This window comes from Lates calcarifer, linkage group LG6 (assembly GCF_001640805.2).
Source record: "Lates calcarifer isolate ASB-BC8 linkage group LG6, TLL_Latcal_v3, whole genome shotgun sequence".
NCBI lineage: Eukaryota > Metazoa > Chordata > Actinopteri > Centropomidae > Lates > Lates calcarifer.
This window is the reverse complement of record NC_066838.1, coordinates 18,274,396-18,293,998: the sequence shown is the minus strand read 5'-3', so window position 1 is coordinate 18,293,998 and position 19,603 is coordinate 18,274,396. Positions and strand designations below refer to the sequence as shown.

The window sequence follows — 19,603 nt, the reverse complement described above, 5'->3', positions numbered from 1 at the left end:
CCACAGAGCTGTTTACCATGACTCCAGCTGTTCACCAACCATGACTAATATGCTGTTTTTGACATGTAAAACCAGTGGAGTGCAGATTGGAGCAATTTATCGAGCAAAAAATAGAAATAAAAAAGACAATCATTTGCTGGTTCCAGATTCTTAAATGTGACAGTTGGCTGCTGTTCTGTGTTTTATATCAATCCAAGCTGAAAAGATTTGGGTTTCCAACTGTTGGTCAGACAAACCAAGCTGTTGGAAGACATCACCTTTGGCTCTGAATAATTGTGAGGCATTTTATAAACTTAAAACCAAACTGAAAAAATAAGTGGCAGTGAAAATAATCGTTATTATCAGTGGTTTGCATTACAGTCCAAACTAAATTCAAAGTAATGCACTGTCCAGTTTATATTTTATAATCTAGTTTATAAGAGTCCCAGAATAACACAAGAGCTGTAAGGTTTTAGTTGACTCATATCTTGCTGCGGGTCACACTTAAGAAGCCAAAGCTGAGGCAAATGAATGTTTCTGTGGATAAACAACAACATGGAAATGTCTCTGTCTATGTTTACATGCCTGCTTGGTGAATAGGAGCCAGATTCAGGGTGTTTGGAAATAGTTGCACTAGCTTTTATAAACAAATTTGTTGGGCTTTTTTCCTCTGCAGGTATTTTGCACTAAGCTCACAGAGGCTGGAATCCCTCAGGACGTCATTACAGGGATCTTCTCCAACATCTCCTCTATCTACTGCTTCCATGACAAGTTCCTGCTCCCCGAGCTCAAGACTCGCATTACCGGAGAATGGTGAGGAATGAGCACTCTTCGATTTAACGTCTTCCCCGAGGCATCAGTGTGACGTTACTCTGGAGATGGTCAGTTAGGCCATTAGGTGTTGGCTGAAACTCTCAGACTGCTGGGTGGTAGCGGAGGAGATGTTATTATCAGGTTTTCAGTGCTGTCAGGTTGCTTGGTTGTGTGTCTTTGTGTGTGTCACAGTTTCAGATTGAGGGAATTTTCTGTCTTCTTTTTCCCGGTAAGCAGGAAATTTACCTCCGGTGTGTGTGTTACTGTGCCAGCGTCAGCCACCTTTGGTAGATAATGACTCCTCTTGAGGGTTGCGTTTAGGGAAATCACCTGTCACATTATTTCCTAGAACTCATTAAAATTTTTTGGCTCAGATAGAAAAACTGTTCCACACAAACCTAGAGATATCAGAAAAGTGCACCTAGGGAAGAAAGTTCATAAGAGGGATTCATTTGTGAAATCCCCCAATGATGTTCCTGAGATTAGTCTCATCTTTTATGAACCTGCATTTGTTTCTTACTTCTGAGAAATAACACGAATGCTTTGTTGTCTTATATCCATAATAATATAAAGTTTGTTGGGTTTAAAATGTAAATTAGTGTTTGTGAAAAGTCATGTAATTGAATCAGCTGAAGGAAACCTTTAATCACCAGCCTCAGTAGGAAACTGTAAGATCTAATCTCCCAGCAGGCTTTGGGGATTTTCCTCCAAAGCTTCAGACTCATGGTATTTGCATCTGTTAAGCTGCCTCTGTTTTTACAGTAACTTAATTAGATATCAAGACAGACTTGTCACTGAAAATAATTGAAATATTAAGAATGCTATTGCTTTGTCTCGTGAGACAAAATAAAAACAGTGACAAGGTCGTTGATGTGTGTGTTTGTGTTTGCTGTAGGGACTCCAACCCTCGTATCGGAGACATCCTCCAGAAACTGGCTCCATTCATGAAGATGTACGGAGAATATGTGAAGAACTTTGACCGAGCCATGGACCTGGTCAACACCTGGACGCAGCGGTCCTCACAGTTCAAGAGTGTCGTCCAGAATATACAGGTAAGCACGTGTAGAGTTCTCCAAGGAAGTTATGTTTTCAGTTCCGTTTCAGAAATGACTGTACAGAGTTTACAAACAAGCATTTTTGACATTTTTTGCATTTTCTCATGCTCAGCTGCGTGCGCTGGGGAAAAAAAACCTGATCACATGTATCCAGTTTAAACATTTTTCCCCCCATAAAACGACTGTGTTTTTGTGATTAATCAGTACAAGTCTTTGTTTTTGTGTGTGAAACAACAGAAACAGGATGTGTGTGGAAACCTGACGTTGCAACACCACATGCTGGAGCCGGTCCAGAGGATTCCTCGCTACGAGCTGTTGCTCAAAGACTACCTGAAGAAGCTGCCTGATGACGCTCTCGACCGAAAAGACGCAGAGAGTGAGACACTTATTAACACTTGTTTTTACTGAAACACACGTGCACACACACACACACACACACACACACACACACACACACACAAGCTCTGCTCTGGCTTGACTGATCAAATACAGATTTCAGAGAAATCTACCTTCACCTGTAACTGCACATATATCACTGGTGTATCACTGGTGTGTGTCTGTCAGAAACAATTAGGGGTGTAAGAACGCAGTCGGTCCATGGTTCAGCGCACTGCTCAATGCTGAGTACATGGTTTGATGCTCTCAATATTTTTAAGTTTGACTTAAAACAAACTCTTTTTCAAACATTTTTTAGTCTTTAAAACAGTAGTTTTCTAGCAGTGCCCTCATAAGATAAAGAGCAAATATATGAATTTGGTTGGACTAAATATCTATCGCTCATGTAAGTGCTGCCATTCAGCTAAAAGCTGTACAATAATTGGATGTGGCATGAATACAAAAAGGTCAATGGAAGGACCTGAACGAAGGCGAACCGGTGCAGATCCACATTCCAGAAAGCAGCGATGAAGCAAAGACACGTCCACTTAAGTTGATAATGCTCAAATGAACATTTGCATTATGTGATTCCATGACTGTACAACGGCAGGAGGAGAGGGAGTAGAAGGTGGAGGGTCTGGAGCTTTGAAATCAGTCTGTCTGAGTTGTCGTGCATAGAGATGGGATCTGTTCTCACAGCAAACTGTGACTGTTGCAAAAGTTCACAGCATCATATGTGAACACAGCTTGTTTTACAACACCAACCCTCTAACTCCTTGCCACTCCACTTTTACTTTGCACAGCTCAAACCTTGTTTCAGGAGCCGGTTGAGCTTTACCTCCATGATACTGTGATATCATCACGTTTTTGTGTAGTACAACATTATATCATTACACTCCTAAAAACTGACTGCTTTAAGTTCTTAATTCTTTAAAGGGATTGTTTGCCAGAATATTTAAAAAGTGCCATTTGTGGAGTCGGAGCTGGGTGGAGGCAAAGAGTTGTGTGAAGGCTTAACAATACAGTATGTAACAACATGGTGTGTTGGTGAGGGTCAGCATAGTCTTGGCTCTTCCATCACAGATGAGAAGGGCCCACAGAACTCAGCTTAACTGAGCTTTCAATTCCAGGAAGATCCATGTATATTTTATATTACTGTTTATTTATACTATGTATGTGTATTGTTGGAAAAAATCACCATTATTAACACATACAATAAGAATCTATGAGATTATGTGCACAGCTCAAATAAATAAATAAAATTAGGAATCCCTCTGCCTCCTTACTGTATCCTAGCCTCAGCATTGCCTTCATTAGGATAACTGGATAATTAAATCTCTCATGGAGATGAATGTAGGACATTCAGCAGCTGCAGTGCCTCTTGTTACACAGTTGTTAGTATGACGCCTGTGACATGAGTACATTTCACCCTGATGCTTCAAATAGGTCTTAGCGCTGTGTGTGTAGTTTCGTCTCCTGCCTGGTACACATTACACACTTCACAAATCTCTATGCTCACAAATTAAATTTTACACAATCTAATGTCCTCCCATATCCCTGTGTCCATTTACCTGAGCTCTCTGTGTTGTTTGGAGTCCAGAGTAAGAGAGAGTGGGTTTTCTCATCCACTCCAGTTGAACGGCAGTTTATCACAGCTGCTTTGGCCTCATTTTCCCCGGCTGTGTGTCTCTTCTATTTATGTAGGCCATGATTAAGATGGCTGATTCAGGTGCTCTCTGCTGGCTTAAAGCCAGCCTAATGCACACAGTGCATCTAATGTCAAGAGTGCACATGTTAAGTGTTTGATCTTGTTAAACATGTGCAACATAATTAGCGTGACAAGCAGACAATTATTTTCCAGCAAGCAACAAACATACATGTGTGTTTGTGTGGGTATAAGAGAGTGAGAGATTCATTTGTAATAGTCTATAGTTTCTGAGATTCTGATAATGTGATTACATAAATGTGATCTTATCTTTACTAATTCTGTATTACAGAGGCACTGGAGCTAATCTCTACTGCAGCTAACCACTCCAATGCAGCAATCAGGAAAATGGTAAGACTTTGCTCAACACTTAACTTGTTCTGTTTTTTCCTTTTGTTGTCGTTCCTGTCTAAACTCTTTTTCACTGTCTCATTGAGCTTTATAAAAACCAGCCATGTTGTTACCCAATCAAAGAGTTGCTGATGCTGTACTGTCAGTCAGCAACATTGCAAGTGTTTGTCTGAGGGAGTGAACATGTTGAATTAGTTCAGACAGGAAGTTGCTGTTTCCTGCCTTGAGTTGCACAGCTTGCGGAAGCCTGACTGACTTTCTTCAACACTTATCCTCCTCATCTCTTTCCTCTGTCTGGCCATGACATTATTTCACACATCCTTTAAACAACTTAAGCAGACAAATGGGTTTATGAATCAATAAAGAAATATAACACCTGCTTTTTGCTTTACTGGAAAACCCATGAATGAATCAGAGCCGTAGCTGATGACAAAATAACTCCCTCTGGTGGCGTTTGGGTTATAGCTCCATCTGTCTTCTCACTCTCTAGTGTCTTCTTGTCTTTTTTTTGCTTTTGCTTTCCTCATCATCTTGTTGCCTGATGTTTTCAGGAGAAGATGAACAAGCTGCTGGAGGTTTATGAGCGGCTTGGGGGAGAAGAGGACATAGTTAACCCAGCCAATGAGCTCATCAAAGAAGGACATATCAAGAAGATGTCAGCCAAAAACGGAACAGCACAAGACCGATACCTCTACCTGGTGAGAGGACTGCAGTGTATAATTAGAGAAATATCAGAGGATGTATGTATTTTTACCACCTTATTATCTGCGCTGTTCATCATCTGCAGTATTTCTGTCTCTGATCTAGTTCAACAATATGGTGCTATACTGTGTGCCTAAACTCAGACTGATGGGACAGAAGTTCAGCGTCAGAGAGAGGATTGACATCGCTGGCATGGAGGTGCAGTCCTGCTCCTCATCCTGTTTGATGTACCTTTTTTTAATTTTTATCCTGCTCGGCTGAAAATCTAATATCCTGTGTTTCTTGACTTCAGGTGCAGGAGAATGTGAAGCAGAACCTTCCTCACTCGTTTGCCATCATCGGCAAGCAGCGTTCACTGGAGCTGCAAGCCAGGTAAAGACATCTGAACTGAGATTTGAAAACGTGCTCTTACTGTTTAAATGTAGGAAATTCCTGTGGAAATTGTCATATATGATCTTTAAACAGACGATTTCATATCAAAACACAATTTAAATGACAATATTTTTCACTTTTTCAGTTTTATCTCATGTCACATTTTCTTTCATAAGTTGACTTTTATTTCATAATGTCAGTTCTCATGACATGTTGTCACCAGTCATCAAACCCTGACCTTTTAGCCAGTCATGTGGTTCCTAGCTGCCGCCTAGTAGGCTCACCAAATGTAAGCCAGCTCCTGCTGGTTAGAGAAACTGAGACACATTCAGTAAATAAAAAAACACAGCAGAATTTCTTATTTCTTATTTCTGAATTAACTGACTACATTGCTGCTGCCATTAATCCTGTCTCTTAACTTGGATGCTGATTAATAAACTGAGCTCACAAACCAGATTAGCTAGTTAACTGACTTGCTGGTAGACAACATGCAGATAACTGAGCAACTGCTACTGCATTTAGCCAATTACTTCCTGTTAGCTGTTGCTAACTACTCACCTTTACATAGCTGCGCCTGCTACCTACCTTGCCAACTGGTGAACCAACCTGCTGCAGGTTATGATTATTTATTTCATGATGTGTGACTTTTTTGATACCTAATACTTTATTGCTTCACACATGCCAGTTCCAATGTAAAATAATCTCATGATCTTTCATTTGCTCTACAGGACAGCTGAGGAGAAGGAAGATTGGATTCAGGCAAGGATCACACACATGCTCGCATACATATAGTACACCCACACACAGTCTGTCTCTCATGCACACAAACAGCATTGGGCCTATGCCTTTGGTAGTTCTGCTTTATTAGAGAATGGAATTAGCAGATTTCCTCCCCACACCCATTCAGTGTGTTTGGGAATTACATTCTGTAATAAAGCCCGTCATTATTGCTCATTTAGCCCATTACAGCAGAGTAAAGCTGATTAAAACATTTTTGCAAGCTGGGTGGGTGTATTGTAGAGGGGGCTAGGGAGCTTTTCTGTGTGTTTTGAGTGTGTATCTGAGCATCAAAAAGGGGCTGAAATGAATACAAGAAACTTTCAGAAAAGCTGATAGACAGTGGAATGTAAACTGAATTTTTTGAGATTTTTTAAAAGAGAAGAAAAGATTTTTAACCACTACTAGTCAGGCAGGTCTCTGGACTTTGACACTTCCGTTGGGGTTGTAGCAGCATGACCATCATGCTTTGGGAGCTGTGATGTCATTGCTGTTGTCATTTGTTTGGTGCATGTTCAGGCCAGACGGCACGCCACAGACGCCTGTTTTGTTTCCCATTCAGGCAGGGAAAGGAGAGGCGACTCTCCTTCTCCTTTTATCTTTTCTTTTTCATTTGAGTCACTTTAATCCTTCTAAGCTGAGAAACAGATTCTGTAGGACATGTAACATAAGATCAGACGCTTTTACATCATGCTGTAATCCTGCAATTTAGCATGTTTACTGTGTTTAGTCATGTGACAAACACAGAAAAAATGAATGCATTCAAATGCAGATGTGTCAGATCAATAATCGCCGCTTCTCTTTGTCTTCCCCCCTCTCTCTCTCTCTCTCCTCTGTGACCTCACCCTTTCCTTCCTCCTTTCTGCACTAAATCTCTTATGACTGTTAGGTGATCCGGGCCACCATCGAAAGGCACAAACAAAACAGCGAAACATTCAACAAAGCTTTTAACAGCTCCTTCTCTCGAGAGGATGACCATCTCCCTGACTCACCGGTCAGTCACCCACTCCTTCAACCAATCAGTTCATTGATCAGTCAATCAGTGGGTCATCCTATGTAATGAATCATGGGAGGCTAGTGGTAACACCAAACAAGTTCGTCATAGTCTGGTCTTTGTCCGCTCGAACAACTCTCCATCTATGGATGTAGCAGTATCATACACACAAAGCAGACACATAAAGAAGCTCTTTCTTTCCATCCTGACAGTCATACACGTAGCGTCTGCGAGTCTCCTCTCCCAGAACTCTCTCATGACCTAATAGGGAAAGCCCAAGTCAAAGTGTATACAAAACTCTTATGGATCTGCTTTGACCCACTTTGGGCTGGCTGGAGCTGGACCCCGGCCAAACATAACTTGACATGAGCCAGAGGATGGGATTCAGCAGGTCCAGACTGACACCTAGTGGTAGAGATGTCTGACTGCAGGAGGAGGCGATTGCTATTGCTCGACATGACAGTATCAAGTAAATGTAATTTATGTTGGTTCTGCTCCTCAGGGTCCCTGGTGCAACACGTCCATGGACTCAGATAGTGAAAAACTGCATGAAAGGGTAAGATGCTGTTATACTGTTACACAGAGATACACCATGTAAACACAATACACTCTGAAATAACAAACTTCCTAAAGCTAGATTTTAACCCTATAAGTGTTACCTCAAGGCCACCTCAGTTTACAGTGGGCTTTTATTGTGAACATAGTATTACTAATTAAACTAATTAAATTACCACAAAGTGTCAAATGTTGAGCCTAAAGTCCTCAGGCCCTCTGAGTTTCTGGGGCCCAGTTGTTTGCTAGCAATCTAGTTTTGCCTTTAAGGCTCATTACTGTATGGTTTATTTAACGAAGGGAAAAACTGTGAATTTATTATTTTATTTTAAAGTGTTATGTAATTGGATAATTAGACTTATTTAGAGGGACTCTGGTGCATAATCAGCAGCTCATTTGCATTATTTCTTCATTTTCTGCTTAATGTTTGATAGCGAAAAGATTTCTGAGCTGACCTCATTGCCAGAAGACTGTGTTTAATGTTAATTTACAGGGTTAGTGTCACAGGGGAAAAAACAGCTTTTGGGTTCATATAAGGCTAGAGCTACTCCAAAAAGAGGACAGAGGCATCACTGCAGTTTCAAAACTATGCACAGGTTATGAATACCAGGTGAGCCGACTGATGCTGATACACCTTTCTCATAGGAGGTATGTTGGCTTGTCATAGCAAATGAAGCACAGTTGTAATTGGTAATATTAAAAACAACTGTGTTCAGTTTAGCTGAGCTAGTTCCAGGGTTCTGGTATTGTTTATGCTCACTCACAGTCACAGCTTCCTGTGACACTTAATGGAACTGAGCCACCGTTAATTACATTTGTTTCACCTGTGCTTCTCCCACTACAACGCCTCAAAATGGCTGCTGTGAGGAAGGTCCTGCTCAGTTGTATCAGTTTGACTGATGACGTTAGAGGCTCACGCTGCCTGTAAGACAGAGTGTCTTAGATGGGTCTCATTAGCAGATGTGAAGCTTTTTTGCACCTGAAAAAGCTAACAAGAGGGTGAAGGAGATGTCAGTCAGGTTCAGTGTGTAGGCACCCACACAGTCCTGAGAAGTGGCCTCATCAGGCTAATTAAGTGAAAACACCTGTGTGTGTGTGTGTGTGTGTGTGTGTGTGTGTGTGTGTGTGTGTGTGTGTGTGTGTGTGTGAGAGAGAGAGAGAGAGAGAGAGAGAGAGAGAGAAACACGGGTGTTCAGGTGATTTAATGTAAAACAGACTGAAACTGCAACTCCTTTTTTTAACTAACTCTACTCTTAACAAAATAAAGAGACATAAAATCTGGGTTTAAAGATACTGTGATTACTGAAGATACTAAAGATTAAAAACAGTGAGATGTTGGTATGTTTGGTTCTTCTGCTCCGGTTATGCTAAGGTACACTGATCTCAGACTGGATGATTGTGATGATGATGATAATACTGGGTAGACAGTGGCAGTGGATCCATCTGCCTCTCTTATCTACCAGCCCACTGCAAAAAGACAGCTAGCTCTCATATTATCTGTATTTTAGGAGATGAATTTCATTCCTCGTCCTACACAGTATCTAGAACAACAATCTGACAGCCTGCACTGCTGCGGACACCTCCATCTCATCTCCATTTTAGTTGTCTTTAAGAGAAGGATAGTGTGTCTGTGTGGGTGTCTGTCTGCCTGTGTGTCTTTTGTTAATAGAAGGGAGAAATGGAAGATAGGCAGCCTGGTAAACAAAGGATGAAGCGAGACGAGCCGCCAGACATTCCTTTTGGTTCAGGCTGATGACCTTGACGCATGACTCCTGTGTTGTTGTTTTTTTTCCAGAAGAGTTCCAAGAAAAAGGAGAAAGAGAAGCAAACTTGTAAAGGCTGTAGCGAGAGCTTCAATTTCACCAAGCGCAAACATCACTGCAAGGCCTGTGGAGCGGTGAGCACAGATGGCACAGGGGAAATATGGGCATTGATTGGTGGGACGTAGAATCAAAGGGGATGAAGACAGAAGTCAGAACACAAATGGAAAAATTTTCTTTCAGACAATTAACTGTTAACAAGTGAGCGGCTTCTCAACGCTGTCTCTCTTTCTCTCCCCCGTCCTTCTGCAGGCCATCTGCGCAAAGTGTTCAAAGACTTTGGACAACAAAACGAGCAAAGTGTGCCCAGAGTGTTTCGACGCCAGCCTCAGCCTGGAGAACTTCGGTGTCAGTGAGCAGAAAAGGAAAGCTGCGCCTGAGGTGAGACACACACTTGGAGACAAACAATAACCAGAGCACACACACACACGTAGACTGAACAGTGTGTGCAAAATAGTTTATTTTTCTTCCTCGATTCGTGCCAGTCCAATGGCACATCTCTCTGTGTGTACCAGTGCTCAATGTCAACCAGGGTTCAGCAGCCAGACTGCACTGATGGCAACGAAAAGGAGGCACAGTAGAGTTACTTACTAAGCTCAGCACACTGTCTCTGCTGAATACTAAAGTCACTGTGTGGTCTGAAACCATTGTACACACACAGATTGTACACGTACAGTATATTTATATGTGTGAATATACACACAGTCACACTGAAAGATCAACTAATCCCTCTTTGATGACTAACGTGATAATGAGATCTCAGCTTAAGGAGGACCAGTCGTCTCCGCTGACTCCACAGTCTGGCTGCTTCAGGTGTCTGCGCTGCTGTCTGGGATTCTGTGGATGAATGTACACTCTACTTTGCTTACACACTGAAAAGCTGACAGGAGGATACTGTTTATATGTAATGCTGAAATTGCCTTACAGATCAGATCTGGGTTCACTCAGTTCAAGTGTCTCAATGACAGGATCTCCAAGGAGAGGAAAAATCTCATACGCAATGACATTAGTCACCACATGGGGGAGCTGTAGGCCGCACAAGGGTTAGACAAGAGGGCAGCAGGAGCTTGAACACCTGTCCATGTACAAATCTCACTGTGTCCTACATTGTTGTTATGTAATGTTGAACAGCAGAAGATCTGCGCCGTTGTTTGCTCATCAAATTTAAATCTCCAAGATGTGATACAGATGGATTTAACTTAAAAACGAATTTGAATCAATAATGATAATATATGATATATGATAATTCTGATAATGCACATCATGAGAAAATCTACATTAAATTGTTTTCCATCAGTTATGCAATCCATAAATCAGTGATCATTGGTCTGTCAAGAAGTCTTACAGTGAAGAGCTGTGTTTTTCAGTTATCTCAGTTGCACTTGTGTATTTTGAAATATAATAATGTATACCTCTGTATTATTGTATCTTCACAGAGACAGACATCTCTAACAGGGGAGAACTGTTTACTGTGTGGCCACCTCCAAGTGCAAGAGAAAGGGAAGAGTTGGGCCAAGATGTGGGTGGCTGTGACCAAGACTGAGCCACTGGTGCTGTACTTGCAGAGCAATGGACAGGTAAAACACACACACACACACACACACACACACACACACATACACATGGTCTTGTCTCCATGACTTCAGTGGACATTATATAAACTTAGATTAATTTCTCTCTACATTTTGGTGACTTGCTTTTTGTCCCCATAAGGAAGGCAAGTCCCCATAATGTGACTATGTGAACAGGTTTAGGTCCCCACAACATGAGTAATACCTAGACCACACACACACACACACACACACACACACACACACACACACACACACACACTGGAGGTAGGTGTGTGTTCATGTGTGTCTGGCTGTTAATTACAATATATATGACCTTTTCATTAGTTTTAGAGATTATATATTTTAAGTGCTCACATGCTCCACCCTTTATCATATAGGCCATATTACATGTGATCATTTGTTACGTCAAGCATTGTTTAAATAAAGCACAATACATTTTCACCCACATGGCCACATAACCCATGTACCTGAATCATCTCTTGTTTATCTGCTGATCCTCTGCTGCACCTGTCTATGCATCCTGTGAGCTTCCTCCTTGTGGAGCAGGACATCTGTACAGTTTAGCACCTGGGCACATCACTGAGTGTGTGTAAGTCAGATCTATCCAATCCTGCCTGTGCCAGGTTGTCTGTGCACTGTCTGTGCTCTGTAGATTTGGGCCAGGAGGATTTGGTTGCCCCGTATCTGACCCCAGGTATAGCCGCTGCTGGTGACGTTGCTCCTCAGCACGACTGGGTTTTAGTTTGCACTGACCAAAGGAGGCAGCTCTTTGGATTTACTGTAAGTCCTTGAAATGTTGGGCCTGTATGTGGCAATAAACCTCCTCAGAACATCCCGAGTAGATGCAATGAGCAGTTTACACGATTGCCTAAAAAACTAAATAAATAAATAAAAAATCCCAAAGCAATCATCTTTGAAAGCTTTCCACGAGAGACTGTCATTCATTTAAGAGTGGGTGGCACAGAAGGAATGTCAGCCCGTTAAAACCTGCCCGGGTTTCATTTCCAAGACTAATATCCCAATCCCACTGCAGAAAGCTGCCATTCCAAAGATTAGGATTAATGAGAGTTGGATGAGCATTTCCTGATTATACAGAAAGAAAGAGGGGGAAGGGATAGAGGAGGACATCGTTTATTATACATGCCTGGTGGAATATTCTCCTGCTACTGAAGAGTCAAGCTGTCACTTGCTGCATTTACAATATATTTACTCTCTCCTCAAAAGAATGCTTATTCAAGAGAAACATAATTATAAATACTACTTGATTACCTCTGATTGACTTGTCTGATATTTTTTTAATCCTTTTTTTTTTTTTTTTTGTAGGACTCCAAGGGGGCACGGGTGGTGCCTCTTCCTGGTTTCGAAGTGAGCGTGATGCAGCCATCAGCCGCAGAGAAGTCAGAAGTCAAGCACGCACTCCGGCTCAGTAACACCCAGCAAACTTTGCTCCTAAGTGCCCAAGACGCAGAGCTTCAGGCCAAGTGGGCGGACGTTCTCTCCAAAGCTTCCCGCGGAGAGACGCCCACAGACGCATCGACGAGCATGACTGAAAACAGGAAAAGCCAATAGTGGCCATGTTGGAGCCAAAGGACTCGCGCCCCCTCTTCTCCCTCCCTCCTCCCTCCCTCTCCTGTGTATAGAGCACACATTACTTGAATTCACTTAACCTTGGCACTTTTTTTTTTTTTTTTTTTTTTTTCTTTTGAAAGGACCACTCAATCCTTCCTATGCCACTTCAGTCTTATCTTCATGGCTACTTCTTCCCCTCTTTCCATCTCTCTGTCTCCCTTGAATAAAAACTCGCAAAAAGAAGAAGGACTATGCTATCATGCCACCAAACGCCACTGTATGTATGTGTGGTTAGGATATTTTATTTCTCTCAGTGTTTTCAACAGTTCAGAGAGGATTGCTGAAGAACTCATGTTTTATTTGTAATATAGTTGAATAAGGTTTCTGTAAGTTTTTTTTTTTAAAGATGAAGTTCCTTGTACATGCGACCGTGTTGTGAAGCATTAACTCTTATGTCTGTCTTTCCATTCGTACGAATGTGTGTGTATGTATGTGTGTGTGTGTATATGTGTGTGTTTGAAGGTGAGCCCACTCCCATGTTTATTAAGTATTGAATGTTAGTGTAAGTAACCTGCGCCACCTCTCTGTTCTCTTCACTCATGTTTGGGGACAGTGGCAGTTCAGTGGGTATTGTACAGTATGTATACTATAGTGAGATGTAAGGAAACAAAGGAAAAAAAGACATTTTAACTTAAAAAAAAGAGAACACAGAGATGTGTACACTTGTGGCTGGCCACCTGATGCTCCCACTGTCAGCTCCCATCTTACAGACTCTCTCCTCATACTCCTCTCTCCTGTAGCGGTAATAACTCTCTCCCATTATCGTCTTTGGACACTGAGACCTCTAATCTGAGTCTGATCCACCACATTTCCACTCTCTCATTATTGTGACTCGTCCAGATGAGAGCACACAGCCAGAATGGGATCACATGGCCTCAATCCTGACCCAGTGCTGCAGGTTCAGAAATAAATAAATAAATCCTGTGTAGTTCTCTCTCTCTCTCAGCATAGCAACCGTTTGTCCGCTTCTCTTCCCTTTGGTGATGTGATGGAAACCAAGTACTGTACTGTAAAACTGTTTATTCTGCCTTGCCCCCCAGTACCCTGCTCCTATCAGCACCAGCCTTTAAGCAAAAGTAGCAACAAAAAAAAGAAAATCTCATCATTGGATCTCTTTGTGCATGTAAACTCACTCATATTTATGTACCGTGCTTTGAAATCTTGCCCCACCCCGCCCCTCCCCCTCTTTTTATGCTCCAGAATTCATTCTTTGTCGTACTGTAAGTGAGCAGAGTCAGCATTGTGTTTTTAAACATGGATTGTGCACAGTGGAAAAGCAGTCAAGCATATCATCAATAAAAACAGATGTTGTGGTGCACTCAGTACCACATTGTCCGAGCAGATATGTTTCTTTGTCTTGTCCTTAGTGAAACACACACAGACTATAGACGTTGCACTTTCACTAAGAGTACAAGATCAATCCACACACTCCGCTCAGAGACATAAACTGATGTTCACTCACTACAGCCACTGATCTTGTATTGATGTCACACACCAAACAGCATATGAAGTGATGCCAGCAGATATTTGATTTAGTACGCTGCTGGGATGTAAGAGGATTAAGTCTACTGTATGTGTGCAAACACATTTCCGTGTGCATGTTACATGTCATCTAAGGTTACTATACTGTAGCTTTTGTCCCATTCCTTCTATTTCTTGTTCACTTTTAGTTTTCCTGTCTGTTTGGATTGTTCATAATGACTAAAAAGAGCTTTCGGATTAATTTGGTACTATTAGTAGTGTTGGTAGAAATTTTACTTGAATGTCTCCATCCACTTTGGACTGTAAAACCAGGAGGTAAAAGTAAAAAAACAAGAAGACTGAGAGTTGCTGCTATCGTGGCTCTGTGGGGGCTGCACTTCAACACAGTAACAGTAGTGCTTGGAGAGAAACACATAATAACATGCTGATTCATTTAGCAATTTAGCACCCAGCTTTAGCTGTTTTGATTGAGTCAAATTATTTTGGCATCAGCATGTACAATAATCTGTTTTACTATTTGTTTCGTGCGATTAGACGAGGTCATGCCAACACTAAGATCAATTTTCTCTTACAAGCACTGACCACAGTTATGAATGAGCGAGTGACCACAATTCACCACTGATAGCCCAAAATGTTAACAGTCTGCAGCCACATCAGGGGCTCTGTGAGGCTGGTACAGTAGTGCTTTGAGCCAGATGCTAATATGCTAACAATGAGAATGTTAACATGCTTATGTTTAGCAGGTTTGATGTTTACCATGTTTACTGTTTAAGTGTATGTTCAACCATGCTAATATTAGTTAATCAGCACAACACACAAAACTACAACTGATGTGAACATCATTGGTTTTGCAGGTATTTGGTCGTAAACCACTGGACAAGTTTGAATTTTGATCTGGCACTTAATGAAATGTTAAAAGTCATTCTGGGGGAAATGTAAATATGTGTACCAAATTTTAGTTATAACAGCAAATGTGAGCCTTGTGGTAGCACTGCAGGAAAAATCATTAGGATTAATCCACTGGGGCACATAATATTTTAAGATAAAATTTCAAGGTTTTCCACCTTCTTGTTTGCTTTTTTAAGCTCGGTTCTTCAGTGCTATGATTCAGTTGCTTTGGCTGTGTGCATCTTTTAGTTTTTCATATCAGTGTGTGTTTTTGTGAGTGTTTTGAAATGGATACAAACTGCTGAACAAGATAGATCTGTTGCAACTGTGGGAACAAAGGCTCTTATCGACATATGAAGTCAAGTACACAGTGCCTTTTTCAAAGCACGTTGCCTGCTGTGTGCAGCAGTATAGCCAGCTGTCACCATGAGAACAGCACTGAAACTCTGTGTACTGTGGCGACAAGCTTCTTGACATGGAAAGCAATATGATAATATCTTTACTGCTGCTACAATCTGATTCAGAAGTCAGAAGATAATGAGTCCAGAGACTATATTTCTGTGCATTGCAGTGATCATTTTCAGAGTACGATGTGTGCTGTTAAAGCAATATGTGCAAGACAGTGCGATAAGCTTCAAGTACAGGTTTTGGTTTTGATTTATGCTCGTGATCTATCTGTGTGTTAGCATTTACAGTGTGGCATGCTACTTTTCCTCTGTCGTGGTTAGATACCTTGCACTTCTCACATGTACAACTTACAGTTCATTTATTTAAGTAGGCGTTAAAAGGCAGAACAAAATCAAAACAGATATAGATAAAACTTTACAGAAAGGGTTGGGTGCTTAAACTATATGGCTGATTTCAACACTAAGTTATGTATGTTTATATAAAAGAAGGCGTGAGATGGGTGTAGGAAAGCTGTTGCAGATGCTTTAGGTCCATTTTTCTACATCTTGATTTAATTCAGTTTCATCCTCCCTAACTCTGTTTTGTCTCAACTTTGCAGCTCTTCTGGGCATAAACATATTGATGTGCATTTCGGAGAAAAAAAAAAGAGGAGAGAACAGCTATTGATAGGTGGTATGAACCATAACTTCTTTATTTAGCAAGTCAACACTGAGTGTCAAAATGATGAATTGGAAGGCTTGTGTCTCTGTGGAGCTGAGAGCTTGGGTGGGGCCTCAGAGCTGTGGTGCAGAGATAGAGAGCAAACTGCTGACTGTCTCCTTCTGTCATAGTTTTACATGCTGTACATCTAGAACAGAGTGGAGCAGGGTGGGCACAGTGTCTACTGCAGGACAGAGACCATGCTGAGATAAGCTATCATCATCTCTCCAGAGAGAAACTCAAGGCTCTGTGTTGTTGTTTTGACTTTTTTTTTTCTTTTTTCCTTCTGTGAAAATGTATCTGAGCAACTCTTTTCTCAGCTGTAGAATCGGGGGTTTAGTTGTACCAACACAAGTCTGTGGCAGGAAGTTTTGTATTGTCCTAATTATTTGTGAGAGGGTGTGTCCCCTTTGTGGTAATGCAGCTGTAGAAATACACCTCTCTGTCTTGCTTTTGAATTCTTAATGTGTGTTAGTCTGTAACAGCTGACTCTACCAAGGTTGCAGGGGAATTGTAACATGTCAAACTGACCTCCATCTGAGCCCCAGAGGCTTCTCTTAATGGCTCTATTCATCAAGGATACAGACCTCTTTGAATGAGCCCAAAAGGCAATCTTGGTTGGACCAAGCCATTATTGTTGCCAGATATGTAATAGAGAACAGTTGTAAGTGAAGGCAAAGCCAAGCAGAAAATTTCAAATGAAGATGTTTGTTCAGGGTTTTGGGTTGTGGCCACAATTCTGTGCTGCTTGTTCTTCATCCACTACAGTGGAGGAGAGTGGTTTAATGGGAAAGCTGTATACGCCACTGGAGCGTAAGCCTCTTACCAGCTTTTTGTGTGTGTTTGTGCATGTATGTGTGTGTGTCCTCTACATCTGTGTGGCCCAGAAACATTTGCATTTTGCATTCCCCAAACCTCTGAATACACAGACCTGCTGACCTACCTATTTGGGAAAACTGGAAAGAACAAATTACCACCTGCCTCACTCATACAGTGCTGCCAATTTCTCTTCTCTTCTCCTTTCTTCTCTTCTCTTCCTCTCTTTTCCTCTCTTTTTAGCCACACTGGATAGCTGTGAGCCCAACAATTTCCATAACCACTGATGGACTGACATAATTGGTACAGACATTTTTGGTCTCTAGAGGATGATTCCTAATGACTTTGGTGTAACCCTGACTTTGGACTATTTTTAGTTCCAACAGCAGGTCCAAGTACTTTGCCTAACACTTCAAAACACCTCCAAAACTATGACTGAATTCCCATTAATTCATATCTACTGTGAGATTAATGCTTTGCTAATGTTAGCATTCATCTCAAATCCTCCTACACAAATTATTGAGCATCGGAGTTAAATCTTGTCCTTGGATATTGTTTCACATAATAATACTACTAATACCAATAATGATGAATAGTGAATAGTAGCATTTTCAACCACTTTGTTTTAACTGCTTCCACACCATAGACATATCCAATCCTTTGAGAGGTGACATGAGAAGACTTTGTATCACTTCAAAGGGTCACAGTTGAAAAAGGTTAAGAACAAATGACTAAGGATATTTGTGGCTGAGAACTTTTAAACAAAATACTGACATATAATCATCTGATATGGCAAACTTGTTAGCAAACTGTTGCATATTTACTCATCTGGCAATAAGTGGGTAATATTATCGTTCTTTTGGAGTCCTATTTCTGGCCTCATGTCACATGCAAGTCCAATATTTAAGACTGATAAAAACTGAGACAAGTCTGTCTGACAAGCTGAATCTGAGATGTCCTAAAACAGACACTTTCAGGACAGAAGATACATTTGATTGATGTTGCTGATTTTTTGTTTGGGTTCATTTTAAACTTGGTTAAAAACATGACATACTGAATGATCACGGGTCATACATGCAGTATAGTGGGATGTGTTACTTCATGCTGCCCTTAGCTCTCATATCTGCAGCAACACCCACACACACAAGCACAGATGCTTGGCTGCATTCTGTAGTGAAGCAAGTACACAGTTCTCCATTCCTGTAAAGGAAGTGGTTGCAACTGTTTCCTGCCATTTTCATGTTTTGTGCTCTATACACGTGATAAGGGTTTGTTCCCTCCAGTTTCATTACCTGTGTCTGTGTTTTTGATGTCTTTGTGACAGGAAACCGTGTTCCTCTACCACTGCATGTTTTCTCGCAACTCACAAGATGATTTTCTGGACATTCAATCCCAGACACAGTTAGAGTAGAATTTCATAACGCTTCACAATTTGGCCTCCTCGCTGAAACAAAAATCAATCACGCGCGCTGGGGAAATGCCCTAAATTTAATCACAGAATCTGAAGGCACATGATGGAGATTTACTTGATGATGATGCTGATGAATTTCGTTGATAGTAACAATACATCACCGGAGACAACATCTTTCACACCTTTGTCTCATTCACAGTCTGAGTGGAGGTGGAAATGAGAAGTAATCTCATCCAGATCCACGGCCACTGGAGAGGGTTGGTCGTCCTGTCTTTATATGTTAATTCAAAATCATTAAGCTGCATTTGATGATGATGATTTGAGGTCCATTTAAATGAACAAGCAGAATGGCCTCTGAAGAACTGTATTATCAATGGTTCCATTAGCTTTAGCACCCATGGCTTTGCCTCACCCTTGAATCCTCCTGCTTACACCTTCCTGCAAGACAAAACAGCCCTATTTCATGGAACGATAGAGTATTTCTCCATTCATTCCTGAGTAAACCTAATATTAATGTATTTCCTTGAGCTGCACACCTGTTCTATTCTGACAAATGTGCAAACGTGTGTGAACTCACTTGCACTCACACTAAATTAAGTTGTACTGCAGCCTAAATTAACACATCTAATGAAGAAAACACCATCCATAAGTGAGCACTGTCTAGTCTGGGCCATTGAACAAATTATGCTATAAAACACTAGACCTGAATATTTTATTATAGAGAAACATCTCATCAACTCATATGGAACATTGTGAAATGACATGACAGCATTTAAATCTCACTGAAACAAACAAAGGAGTCATTTAGGGTAACAGCAATCATTTCAGAATGAGTCATTTGGCAATAGAGTATTAATTAAAAGTCTAGTGAGAAGCAGCTAATCAAAATAACACAGTGTATGTACACAAACATAACCTAGAAATGCAATGTTAGTCTAAGATACACAAAATGTTTATTATGGAAGTGCATCCAGGCAATACTTAAGCAATTACTCAGCCTGGAGAGGACACTCAGTATGAAGAGGTTTTAGCAAAAGCTCTATTGGACTCAGAAAATGTCCAAGGTTCGGTTTAGAAATGTACATGGACATTGTGTGCAGTAATAAAAGGTTTGCTGAGGCCATACTTCAAATGTCCTCAAGAATAAAGTGCAGCACTTACTTTTTGTCTGGTGAAAGGAAAACGATGAACGTATGTTGAA

At 41.1% G+C, this 19,603-nt stretch overlaps 1 protein-coding gene across 2 annotated transcripts in view; it reads left to right on the top strand.

The window, feature by feature from the left end:
• fgd (faciogenital dysplasia) overlaps window positions 1–14,039 on the top strand; it is a 54,102-nt gene extending 40,063 nt beyond the window's left edge. Inside the window, exons 6-19 of one of the 2 annotated variants that reach the window (XM_018701101.2) lie at window positions 656–792; window positions 1,688–1,844; window positions 2,085–2,223; window positions 4,220–4,278; window positions 4,830–4,976; window positions 5,086–5,178; window positions 5,273–5,352; window positions 6,081–6,111; window positions 7,019–7,123; window positions 7,626–7,679; window positions 9,474–9,572; window positions 9,748–9,876; window positions 10,932–11,072; window positions 12,393–14,039. In XM_018701101.2, the coding sequence (XP_018556617.1) occupies window positions 656–792; window positions 1,688–1,844; window positions 2,085–2,223; window positions 4,220–4,278; window positions 4,830–4,976; window positions 5,086–5,178; window positions 5,273–5,352; window positions 6,081–6,111; window positions 7,019–7,123; window positions 7,626–7,679; window positions 9,474–9,572; window positions 9,748–9,876; window positions 10,932–11,072; window positions 12,393–12,638 (1,617 nt within the window). In that variant the 3' untranslated portion in view covers window positions 12,639–14,039. Of the gene's footprint in view, window positions 1–655; window positions 793–1,687; window positions 1,845–2,084; window positions 2,224–4,219; window positions 4,279–4,829; window positions 4,977–5,085; window positions 5,179–5,272; window positions 5,353–6,080; window positions 6,112–7,018; window positions 7,124–7,625; window positions 7,680–9,470; window positions 9,573–9,747; window positions 9,877–10,931; window positions 11,073–12,392 lie in introns of both variants that reach the window. The other variant, XM_018701100.2, reaches the window with a different exon arrangement.
• The last annotated feature ends 5,564 nt before the right edge of the window (window positions 14,040–19,603 follow it).